This window comes from Oryctolagus cuniculus, chromosome 7 (genome assembly GCF_051225735.1).
Source record: "Oryctolagus cuniculus isolate XC-2025 breed Fujian yellow rabbit chromosome 7, ASM5122573v1, whole genome shotgun sequence".
NCBI classification, from domain to species: domain Eukaryota; kingdom Metazoa; phylum Chordata; class Mammalia; order Lagomorpha; family Leporidae; genus Oryctolagus; species Oryctolagus cuniculus.
The window spans coordinates 108,791,759-108,805,138 of NC_142873.1; the positions used below are offsets into that span (position 1 = coordinate 108,791,759).

Sequence of the window (13,380 nt, forward strand, 5' to 3'; positions counted from 1 at the left end):
TGCTTACAGGAAAGTGAACAGTTTTAAATGCTTCTACTTGAAGAAAATGGTTGGCCGGCGCCGCAGCTCAATAGGCTAATCCTCCACCTAGCGGCACTGGCACACCGGGTTCTAGTCCCGGTCGGGGTGCCAGATACTTTCCTGGTTGCCCCTCTTCTAGGCCAGCTCTCTGCTGTGGCCCGGGAAGGCAGTGGAGGATGGCCCAAGTGCTTGGGCCCTGCACCTGCATGGGAGAGCAGGAGAAGCACCTGGCTCCCGGCTTCGGATCAGCGCGGTGCACCGGCTGCAGCGTGCCAGCCGTGGCGGCCATTGGAGGGTGAACCAACGGCAAAAGGAAGACCTTTCTCTCTGTCTCTCTCACTGTCCACTCTGCCTGGAAAGACAGAAAGACAGAGAGAAAGAAAGACAGAAAGACAGACAGAAAGAAAGAAAGAGGTAAAAATCAACAACTTCATTTCAACCTTAAGAAGTTAGATAAGAGGACAGTCAACCTACACTATAAGAAATAATAAAAGACATATAAATTCATGAAATAGAAAACATGTAAGAGCAAATCAATTAATGAATCCATTTAAAAAAAAATTGGCCAACGCAAATACATTTCCCCTTCATTCTCTATCTCTCTCATTCTGTCTGCCCAGCTAGAAATTTCATTTTATTGATTTTACTTGGTTTTATTGATTTGACTCCTTTGTCCTTCTTCTGACCTGCAGATATTAAAAAAATATTATAAATACTTTTATGCCTACCAATTTGAAAACTTAAATGAAAAGGACACCTTTTTTATATATAAAAAATTTAACTTATCAAAACTGACACAAGATGAAACAAAATTTGAAAACAAAAACCAAACAGAAACAGGAAAAAAACTGAAAAAAAAATCCTACTTATATGGAGTAAAGAAACTAGATAATCAAAAATCTGTCCTCAAAAAAATTCCAGGTCCAGATGTTGTAGTGGTAAATTCCATCAAACACCTAAGCAAGAAATAACACCAATCTCCAGAAAGTACAGGAGGAGAGAATACATCCAAGCTAAGCTAGTATTGTAAAGTAAGAATCCTAAAAACAAAAAGTTGTGACTGACACGGGAAAAAGACAATCTAGAACAAAGTAAAGGAAAATCAGGAGTAAGGGGAGCAGGCGGCCCACTGAGAAGGGGATCAGGTAAGAAGACCCCCGCAGGGGGTGAGGGGCATGTGGGAATACATGTTAGACCAGCACCTATGCAGAGGCCCCACAGCAGCAATAAGCCAAGGAAGACCAGGAGAAAAGTGTGGTGTCTGGAAGATCCAAGTTAAGAACGTCTACCTAGGAAGATGAAAAGGTTCAATACTACTGCTAAGTAAACGAAGACCTTGGAGTTAGCAAAGTGGAGGGCACTGGTAACCCTGGGGAGAGCAGTTTTGTGGGATTGGTAGGGCCAGAAACCTTACCAGGCAGGGTTGGCTTACTAGAAAATGAGAGCATGAGATCACATGAGTATGGACATCTTTTTTTTTTTTTTTTTGGATGGGTTATGCCTCCAATGGGAGGAGAAATGGGACTGTAGTCGGAAATAGTTTTGTTTTTTGTTTAAGATTGGAGAGCAGCAAGTTTACATGCTAATGGATGACTCAGAAGAGCTAAAAATTGAAAGTGCAAAGGAGAGAGAGAGAAAACTGCTAGAGAAATGTCCTGCACCAGATGTCAGGGGCATCTCCAGTGTCTGTGTATTTTGCCATTTCAAAAGAATTCTGGGGCTGGGCATTTCCCTAACAGTTAACACGTGAACCTTCCCATGTTGGAGTGTCTGCTTTCAACACTGGGCCCCGGCTCCTGACTCCAGTTCCTGTTAATGGGGCACTCCGGGTGGCAATGGTGATGGCTTAAGTACTTGTGTTTCTGCGACTTACATGGTTTCTAAAAAATTAATTATGAAAATATACCTGATTTCACTGAGTAAATGAGCAACATAAATCATTAATAGAGCACTCTTGAAACAAGTCCAAGCTGCTGCCAATTCCTTTAGTGATCCAATCAAGAGTCCCAGGAAGCTGTTTCTCCTTCACTGCTTTGTGTCTTATGGATTGTATCTTGCTACTTTCTAGGACGCTTGCTCAAAATTTTGCTTTTCTTGATGAAGGCAGAATTGCACACAATTTGATTTCTTGAAGTATTTGCAAAGGAAGTCTATGGGAGGAGTTCTACCCAGGAATGCATACATGGGATTTTCATTTTCCTGAGGCTGTTGCTATAGTTCCTTTGGCAACAAAACTATATACAGTGAGCTAATTAAAGATTTAAAACATATTGTTAGGCAATTTAGACGTACACTCTTAAGGTCAACTTGAAAGAAATAATCATAAAAGCAGGAAGAGTGTGTACCATAGAGTTTTGTGGTAAGTCAAGAATCACAAAATGTTTTTATTAGTGTTAATTACTTTGCTCCCCTAACCAGAAGATATTAACAACATGTTAGATTTCCTGCCAAGCTATATAGTATGCATAAGTCAGATCCAAGTCTCAATAGGATTTGAGTAGTGAAAAGGGAGGGCAAGAACCCCTGGAACACTAATTTTCATGAACTGAAAGGAGAAATAATGGACAGAGAGCTCACATCAGGATTCTAGATTGTTTAAACTAGACAAAAATTAACCCTAAAGCAGTGGTTGTTATTTTATCTAAACACGGTGAGCTCAAATTAGGAGCACATAGGTCAGTAATCTGCTTTGAATAATCTGTTTTTGGCTTATCAAACAAGTTCTATAAGCAATTATAATTCCCTTCATAACTGTCAAGATGCTAGTGGCAAGAATGGGAGACAGACAAATTCCTATTTAAGGGTGCTGAAACAAGGTGAAGTAGGGAATCTGGGAACTAAACCATATACAAACCCTGCTTTCATCCACAGAACGTGGGCACAGTATGGGGACCCTGGGCCTCCGCTTTGAGGAACACCAACTCAAGATAAGAGGAATAGGGATAGGTACTCAGGGCTGGGCCAAAAGGGGAAATCAAAAACATAAGTACACAAGGTAGGGTTACCCTAATTAAAACCTGTTACAGATCTGTAGCTTCCAAGATAATGTAGCACTGGCACAATGATAAATAAATACATAAACCAATGGAACCAAATCAAACCTGCACATACATAGAAACTCAACTAATGACAAAATATATTGTAAACAAATGATGAAAAAACATGGATTGTTCAATAGATAGTGATAGGACATTTGGAAATATAAGGAAAAAAGTGAAATTGGCTATGTACTTCATATCCCATCCCCAAATCAAGTCCAGGTGGATTAGAGTCTTACATGAGAGAGGCAGAAGTTTTTAAATATATAGAATACCTTTATGTCTTTGGGAATACAAAGAAATTTAGGGGCCGGCATTGTGGCACAGCAGCTTGTGCTGCTGCCTGCATTGTGGGCATCCCCTAAGACTGCTGGTTCAAGTTCCGGCTGCTTCACTGGTGATACAGCTCCCTGCTACTGCACCCATGAAAACAGCAGAAGATGGCTCAAGTACTTGAATAACTGCACTCACGTGGGAGATCCAGATAGAGTTCTAGGATCCTGGCATTGGCTAGGCCCAGACCGGGCTGTCCTGTTGTGACCATTTGTCAAGTGAACCAGCTGATGGAAGATGTGTATATATATGTGTGTGTGTGTGTGTGTCTGTCAAGTAAAATACATAAATCTTTTTTTTTAAAAAATTAACAGAACACAAAAAAGCAGAAACCAATAAGGAAAGAAGTATTTGAAAAACTGACTTAATTAAAACTAAAACTTGAATTTTTTTTTGATTTATTTTATTTATTTGAAATAGTTACAGAGAGAGGTAAAGACAGGGAGAGAGGTCTTCCATCCACTGGTTCACTTCCCAGATGGCCACAATGGCTGGAGCTATGCCAATCCGAAGCTAGGAGTTTCTACCGGGTCTCCCATGTGGGTGCAGGGGCCCAAAGACTTGGGCCATCTTCCACTGCTATCCCATGCCATAGCAGAGAGCTGGATCAGAAAAAGAGCAGCCGGGACTAGAACCAGTATCCATATGGGATGCTGGTGCTTCAGGCCAGGGCTTTAACCCGCCATGCCACAGCGCATTAATGCCCTGGCCTGAAGCACCAGCATCCCTTATAGCCGCCGGTTCTAGTCCTGGCTGCTCCTCTTCTGATCCAGCTCTCTGCTATGGCATGGGATAGCAGTGGAACATGGCCCAAGTCCTTGGGGCCCCAGCACCCACATGGGAGACCTGGAGGAAGGCTCCTGGCTTCGGATCAGCATAGCTCCGGCTGTTGCGGCCATCTGGGGAGTGAACCAGTGGATCCAAGACCTTTCTTTCTTTCTCTACCTCTCTAACACTTTCAAATAAATAAAATAATCTTTAAAAAAAAAGATATAACAAAGGATGTGCTCAAAACTGAGAACATATTTATGAAACTAAATCTACAAGACAATCTAATGTAATAACCAGTAGCCACATGTGGCTATTTTAACTAAAACTGAATAAAATTCATTAGCTCTGTTTTGGTAGCCAGAAATAGCTAGTAGCTGCTCTATTAGCACCAAAATGGAGCACTTTTATCATTACAGAAAATCCTCTTGGTATATCACTGATCTAGACACAATTTTCAAATTTCTGAAACGACTAAAAAAATGGACAAAGGGCAATTTTAGACATCTGACAGAACAACAAAAAAGAAAACATGCAAAAAGTCATTTCAAGTTCCTTGGTAATCAGGGTAACAAATTAAACTTATTAAGATATCATTTCAGATACTGCAGACAGGCAATAGATTAAACATCAGGTAAGATCTACCACTGAAGGCAATGTTGATCAGAAAATATCTAATACACTGCATTAGGAAGATAATCAAGATGGGCCCCTGGGCAAACAGTGCAGCACTACCCAGTCATGCTTAACACTCTGGGGCCGTTAATTCTATTCCGGAGAAGCAATTCTCTAACTGCACAGCCTCCCCAACTTCCTCAAATTCAGGACATTCAGAAATATGTGAGGAGACACACACACACACACACACACACACCACACAGCCCTACCATCATTTAATTGGCAGGAGTGCAAGTACAATAAAGTGCCTGCAATTAAAAGAATTATTCCATTGAAATTGTATCAAGATCCAAACACTAGAAAGACCGAGGGGCCAGTGCTGTGGAGTAGCAAGTTAAAGCCCTGGCCTGAAGCACCGGCATCCCATATGAGCGCCGATTCTAGTCCTGGCTGTTCTTCTTCTGATCACGCTCTCTACTGTGGCCTGGGATAGCAGTGGAAGATGGCCCAGGTCCTGGACCCCTGCACCCACGTGGGAGACCCAGAGGAAGCTCCTGGATCCTGGCTTTGGATCGGCGCAGTTCTGGCCTTTGCGGCCATATGGGGAGTGTACCAGAAGATGGAAGACCTCTCTCTCTGTCTCTTCTTGTCTCTGTAACTCTTTCAAATAAATAGAATGATAAATCTTTAAAAAAAAATGAAACATCCTCCATCATAAAATGGCCACATAAACAACATATAAAGGACTAGCATAGAATTTAAAATAATCAAACCTCAACCACAGATATTAACATAAGTGCTTCTAAGGATCATGATACTGACACATCAATAGAAACAATACACCTAACATATAAATAAAGAACAAAAATAGCCAAATTAAAAGTTAACTTAGGGATAAACATATACACATACACACAAACTGAAGCCCCTTCTCCTTCAATAAACAAAGTAAAACAAAAGGTCAGGGATATGACTAACAACAACAAAACTTAATGCGGGGACAGGTGTTCAGCCCTCCATGTCACACACTGGAGTGCCTTGGTTCGATATCCAGCTCCACCTCCTGCCTCCAGCTTCCTGTCAGTGCAGATGCCAGGAAATAGTGGAGATTGTAAAGTACCTGGGTCCCTGCTACTCACATGGCAGCCTTAGCCCAGCCCCAGCCATTGCAAGTATTTGGAGAGAAAACCAGCAGATAGAAACTCTGCCTCTCAAGTAATAAATAAATAAAATTTAAAAATGAACTTTAATATAAAATTAAATTTTATATATAAAAATATATTTTCTATCTACTTATATATGGATATACACTGAAACAAACAAACAAAAAAACAGCAAGGGAACGGCTAACAAAAAATTAGAATAAGGTTACCTCTGGTAGCAAGATAAGGCCATTTAAGACTGGTGATATTTTACTACTTTAGCTAGGTGGTCACCTCAGATGCTCGTTTCAATATATTTCTTTACACACATATATTTTATAATGTCTTTACATGTTTGATACATTTCATAATCTTTTGAAAAACCAGTTTAGGAGCTGGTGCTGTGGCGTAGCAGGTAAAGCCACCGCCTGTAGACCTGGCATCCCAAATGGGCACCGGTTCTAGTCCTGGCTGCTCCACTTCCCATGCAACTCTCTACTATGGCCTGGGAAAGCAGTGGAAGATGGCCTAAGTCCTTGGGCCCCTAAACCCATGTGGGAGACCTGGAAGACGCTCCCGGCTTCAGATGAGAGCGGCTCCAGCCATTGTGGCCATCTGGGGAGTGAACCAGCAGATGGAAGACCTCTCTTTCTCTCTCTCTGCATCTCCTTCTCTCTCTATGTAACTCTGCTGTACTTAACACAGAGTTGGTCCTCTGTATATAAAGTCAAACTAAAAATGAACCATAATGAAGAAGGGGATGGGGGAGGGAGGAGATGGGATGGGAGTTGGGGTGGGAGGGTGGGTATGGAGGAAAGAACCACTGTATTCCTAAAGTTGTACCTATGAAAAATGCATTCATTAAATAAAAGCTAAAAAAAAACCCAACAGTTTAATGATTTACCAGCTGGAAAAACCTTGGTAAACTGGTGACTCTTCTGGGCAGTTATTAATCAAGTGAAGAAGATATCTGGAATCTGCTCATGAATGGAATACTCTCTGCTATGGTGTGGATATGGTTTGGAGATGTCTCCCAAATGTTTAGTTAATAGAACTAAGAGAGTAGAGACTTAATCCAATCGCAGTGTTATGAGGTGGGGCCTCAGGGGAATGACTGGATTGGGTTGGATGATTATGATGAAATCCCCATGAGTAAATTCTGAAGGCTTTCTAGACCACGTACACAGACACAGTCATGCTCACTCCCTCCTGCCATCTACTGCCTTAGGCCTTGGCAAGCAAGAACACCATCCCCATATGCAGAACCAACGGAGTTACCCAAGCTTGGACTGTGAACCTCCAAAACTGTGAGCCAAAATAAGCCTCTTTCCTTTAGAAGCAGCTTGTCTTAGGTATTTCGTTACCGAAAAAAACAGATGATACACTCTGTTCAATTCAACCCACAGTACTATCATAATGAAGTGATAGCAAATTTTTCAGTAAATATGCAAACATGAGTATTTATTATTATTATTTTTATAGTGGCCAGAGCTGAAAGGATCTGGGAATCATGTAGCAGAAGAAGAAATTATTTAAGTCTTCAGTATATTAAATTAGGCTAAATGATAATGACATAACGATCTCTACAGCCTAGTAACAAAAGGGGGCAGGCGCCATGGCTCACTTGGTTAATCCTCCGCCTGTGGCACGGGCATCCCATATGGGCGCCGGGTTCTAGTCCCGGTTGCCCCTCTTCCAGTCCAGCTCTCTGCTGTGGCTTGGGAAGGCAGTGGAGGATGACCCAAGTGCTTGGGCCCCTGCACCCACATGGGAGACCAGGAGAAGGCACCTGGCTCCTGGCTTTGGATCAGCATAGCACCGGCCGTGGCGGCCATCTGGGGAGTGCACCAATGGAAGGAAAACCTTTCTCTCTGTCTCTCTCTCTCTCACTGTCTATAGCTCTACCTGTCAAATAAATTAAAAACAAAAGGGACAAAAGACCTATTTGTTCAGAGTTCTTCCCAAGGGTGGATTGGAAGTCAAAAGTAATCATATTTTAGTTCCATATAGATAGAACTTAACAGCAATTCTTGTTTTGGATGAAAATCTACATTTAAAAAATAAACTTGGCAGGGCCAGTGCGGTGATGCAGTGGGTTAACGCCCTGGCCTAAAGTGCCAGCATCCCATATGGGCACTGGTTCGAGAACCGGCTGCTCCACTTCCTGTCCAGCTCTCTGCTATGGCCTGGGAAAGCAGTGGAAGATGGCCCAAGTCTTTGGGCCCCTGTACCCATGTGGGAGACCTGGAAGAAGCTCCTGGCTCCTGGCTTTGGATCGGCACAGCTTCAGCCATTGCGGCCATCTGGGGAGTGAACCATCGGATGGAAGACATCTCTCTCTGCCTCTCCTCTCTGTGTTAACTCTGACTTTCAAATAAATAAATAAAATCTTTAATAAATAAATAAATAAACTTGGATAAATTAAAAATATAGATAATATCATTATGTGTCAAACTTAATTCAAGAACCAGCTCTTCTACTTAATAGCCTAAGAATACAGTAAACTTATTTTACCTCTTGGAGCCTCCGTTCCTCATCTATAATAGGATAATATCCTTCCTTCAAGGTTATTTGGCAAAATTCAAGTGTGATACTATATTAAAATGGCATAGCACCAGGGTTTAGGTACTATAATTAAAAAAAATATTATTAGAGGACTTCAAATGGTTTATAGCTAAATAAAATAAAGACACCAGCTCAAGGAAACAAAAACAACTTCCACATTAGAAGAGAGTTGAAGTAAGAACTTGTATCTGTTACTTCAAGGAAAGCAGCAAAACTGATCTCCCTGGATCAAATGAACTCTAGTCTCCCTAAAAGTTTCCTTGAAACTGCTTTGTGTAGACATCTTCTCTCATATAAACTCTTCTACATTTCATGGCCCTACAGCACTTTCTCATTCTCTAGAATAAAGACAAGGCAAGAATTATGATGATAAGACTTGCTATATACAGCAAAGGACATTACTAGCTTTTAAAAAAAATCTAAAACTAAGAAAAAGAATATACTGACATTTTCTTAATTTAACCTGCAGAAACCAATAAAAGTCAATGTTTATAAACAGGAAACACTGAACTTCAAGATTAAACCACAGTAATTTATTATAAATAAACAACTATCCTATAAATAACTTTCTTCTTCTCTAGCACTTTTGAAGTTTGCATTGAGTTCTCCATGAATAAAATAATGACAGGATCTCAAGGAGTTTAAATTATTAGGCATTTTACATAATAATTTTATTTCATGGAAGCATTCTGATGTACTCAGGTTTTCAGCTTGGTCCTGTTTTTTACTTAAGTTTCTATTCTAGCTTCAAATTACTGGGTGTCAGCCACAGACTGTAATGAAGTTGGTAGATTTGCTGAAATTAAAACCGACCCCTCTGCAACAGCTTTCTTTTCAAGCACAGATCAATTATTTATGACCAAGCTCACCAACGCCATGTTTTAATTTAGGAGGCAGTTCATCTTGAAGCCAGCTATAAATAAAGTAAATAGAATCTGGCCTCAAAAGTTCTTGGCTCCAAGGAGCACTGCAAGGAGGTGAGAGGAAAGAAGCAGAGGAAGATGACAAGGAGAGGAAGGAAAAAGTGAAGACAAAAGAAGCCAACCTCTAGTGAGCTGCCTTTTTTTTTTTTGGACAGACAGAGTGGACAGTGAGAGAGAGAGAGACAGAGAGAAAGGTCTTCCTTTGCCGTTGGTTCACCCTCCAATGGCCGCCGCGGCTGGCGCGCTGCGGCCGGCACACCGCGCTGATCTGAAGGCAGGAGCCAGGTACTTATCCTGGTCTCCCATGGGGTGCAGGGCCCAAGCACTTGGGCCATCCTCCACTGCACTCCCTGGCCACAGCAGAGAGCTGGCCTGGAAGAGGGGCAACCGGGACAGAATCCGGCGCCCCGACCAGGACTAGAACCCGGTGTGCCGGCGCCACAAGGCAGAGGATTAGCCTAGTGAGCCGCGGCGCTGGCTTGTAATTCTTTCAAATAAATAAATAAATCTTAAAAAAAAAAAAAAAAAAAGATTGAGAAACTGGGGGCCGGCATTATGGTGCAGCAGGTTAAGCTGCAACCTGTGATGCTAGTGCTCCCTTAAGAGTATGAGTTTGAGTCCCAGCTGCTCTACTTCCAATCCAGCTCCCTACAAATGCGCCTGTAAAACCAGTGGGAGAGGTCCAAGTCCTTGGGCTCTTGTACCCACAAAGGACACCTGGATGAAGCTCTTGGCTCCTGGCCTTGGCTGGGGCCAGCCCTGGCTGTTGTGGCATTTGGGGAGTCAACCTGTAGATGGAAGATTGCTCTGTCACTCTGAATTTCAAATAAAAAAATAAATCTTAAAAAATAATTGAGAAACTTCAGTTCAAAATGGCTAGCTTGCTTACTGAGACCACAGACTAAGCAGGAAAATCAAAAATAGACCTTAGATTTGTCTGATTCTAAAACCTGGACACTTATAAGTATTTTCTCTATTGGTTGAAATAATTTGTGATATTTTTATATTTGAGTTGTTCAGGAATTTTCAAAGAAAGGAATTAAATATTTCCATTGAAGAATGTCTGAGAACCTGTAGTGTAAAGTTGCCACCATTATGCATACAATGTTTATGAAATCACAAGTCCTGGTGGAGACTGTCTGCTGTAAGCACTACAGCCACATCTAAGAGCAAGACAAAGGGTAAGTCAAGCGCTCAGTGGCCTCTTACCTGCTGTACTTCACTTTCTCCATTTGAGATTTTCTCAGTGTAAACAAAGGAGTTGAATATTCGCTGCAACAAAAAGAAAATGAACAAACATTAGATTTTCTAAATAGCACAGTCATTTTCCACAAGAGCATGTGTGTGAATAAATGAGTTGTTTACTATACATGCACAACAAAGTAGGGGGAAAAACCAATTAAAAAACAGTAATTTTACAGACAGAAACTCAAGTATCAGCCAAAGTCAATCACACCATATAAGAATACCCAGGCACCTCTGTAGTGAAATGAACCAGATGTTACACCGTATTTTTCATTTTCAAAACTACATTTAATTACAGATTTCCGGAACCCATGCCATTTTATCCGACTGGTATAATCTGACAAAGTTGTGTTTCTCATTTAAATCCTGAACTCCCTCAACGCTGTAATTGTTTACAGACACCAAAATCTAATGCAATAAAACTCTTGAAAAAAGCTTTCCTCCCATATTCTCTCATCTCCCTATCCAGCCAGTACATACTCAATGTGATCTATCCCCATTGTTACTCAACATCCCTCAGGATGGTAGCACAATAGGGTCTGCCAAATATGTGTGGCCTTAAGAAAAGAACCAGTTTTCACATGCCAGGAAATATGACAGCCATGCCAAGACATGAGGCCAAACTGTGGCACACAAGCACACACATTCTTCCACTGCTCCCTGCCAAGCTATATGTTGCCTATGTTTAAAACATCTCTACAGAACAGGTTTTTTTATACTATTTGTTGAACTCTTTACTTAGTATAGAATTAATCTTATGTGTATAAAGTTAATTGAAAATAGATCTTAGTAAAAAATAATGGGAATAGGAGAGGGAAGAGGAAGAAGGGTGAGAGTGTGAATATGGTGGAAAGAATCACTATGTTCCTAAGGTTGTATTTATGAAATGCATGAAGTTTGCATACTTTAAACAAAAGAACATCTCTACAGACTTACGACTTTACTGAGCCATGTCCTTACAGCATAATCACAAGAGATACAACAAACTAAGGAAAGAGAATGCAAGTTACATATCTGTTAGAGGTGCAAAAAAAGAGCAGCAGCCTCATCATTTATCTTAAACCTTTAAAGATACCACTGAACTCTCTAGTTGAGTAAGAAGTCAAACATGGAGATGTCAGCCAAAATTTCCTTTTCCCTTTCTATCCTACTGCCAAGCATTTGTCAGCATCTGGGACAGCTTCCCAGACAGCCAAACACACCTGCATGGTTGTGGTGAGAAAGACAAGTGCCAAGTTCATCAAGTGCTGCACGACCAAAGCAGAGTGCAAATGAAGGAAGGGCAAGGTGGGAGGGTTTGGAGGGGGCCTGGGAGAGCACAGGGTGAAGGTAAGCAAACAATCCTGGGAGGGACTGGGATGGAATAGGATGGAATCACAGTCTGGAAGGTTCTAATGATGAATCACGGTGCCTCCCATCATTTTCCAATGTGCCACTCAGTCATTCAGCATAGGCTTATTGTCTCTTTCTTTCCTTATAATGATTCTGCTGATAGGAATGTCTTACAGATTTCTGGTAATACTCCTAATAACAACTTAGGTTGGCTAACATTTCCTGAATACTTGCTATACTGCAGACACTGTCCTAAGCATGTTACATCTTATTTAAGTCTTATTAAACCCCTTTGTTATAGGTATTTTTTTTTTTTTGAAAGGCAGAGTGGACAGTGAGAGAGAGACAGAGAGAAAGGTCTTCCTTTTGCCGTTGGTTCACCCTCCAATGGCCGGCGCGGCCGGCGCATGGCGCTGATCCGAAGCCAGGAGCCAGGTGCTTCTCCTGGTCTCCCATGTGGGTGCAGGGCCCAAGGATTTGGGCCATCTCCTATTGCCCTCCTGGGCCATAGCAGAGAGCTGGACTGGAAGAGAGGCAACCGGGACAGAATCCGGCACCCTGACCGGGACTAGAACCCCGTGTGCCGGTGCTGCAAGATGGAGGATTAGCCTATTGAGCCACGGCACTGGCCTGTTATAGGTATTATTATTATCTCCATTACATAGATGAGGAAACTGAAGCATGTCTACTGAGTGCCTTGTGTAGTACACACATTATGCCTCATGTGCCTATCTTATGTGATCTTCTAAAGAGGGAACACTAAGACCCTGGGAGGTTCAATAACTTTCCCAAAATCACTTGCAAGCTGGAAAATGAAGCCAAGCACTGTGACTCCAGAGCTGGTGCTCTAACTCTATTATCTTACAAGAATTCGCTTCCTGATGCTTTACACATTTAAAAAACACTCTTCAGGAGCTAACATCTGAACATAATGCAGATCACCAACCCCTATCTGTTATTCCAAAATTCAAAAGGCACTGAAAATCAAAAGTTCTGAATCACACATTTGTAAGCAAAATATGAAATGACCTGAATTTATTTGGCAGTAAATCCTAAATTGAACTGGTGTATAGTCACAGTCTTTATTAAACCAGTGTGAACATCTCTAAGTTCCCAGTTCTCAGTTTTCTGGGTAGTACTTTAGTTCACTTGGTTTTTTTTTTAAAGATTTATTTATTTTATTTGAAAGTCAGAGTTACACAGAGAGAGAAGAGGGAGAGAGAGGGAGAGAGAGGGAGAGAGAAGGAGAGAGAAGGAGAGAGAGGGAGAGAGAGATCTTCCATCCACTGGTTCACTCCCCAATTGGCCGCAATGGCCAGAGCTGTGCCAATCCCAAACCAGGAGCTTCTTTCGGGTCTCCCACATAGGTGCAGAGGCCCAAGGACCTGGGCCATG

At 41.7% G+C, this 13,380-nt stretch overlaps 1 protein-coding gene across 1 annotated transcript in view; it reads right to left on the reverse strand.

Moving 5' to 3' along the window:
* CACHD1 (cache domain containing 1) overlaps positions 1 to 13,380 on the reverse strand; it is a 247,434-nt gene that overhangs the window by 138,872 nt on the left and 95,182 nt on the right. Inside the window, exon 2 of the mRNA XM_002715945.6 lies at positions 10,618 to 10,680. Within this exon, the coding sequence (XP_002715991.4) occupies positions 10,618 to 10,680 (63 nt within the window). The remainder of the gene's footprint in view (positions 1 to 10,617; positions 10,681 to 13,380) is intronic.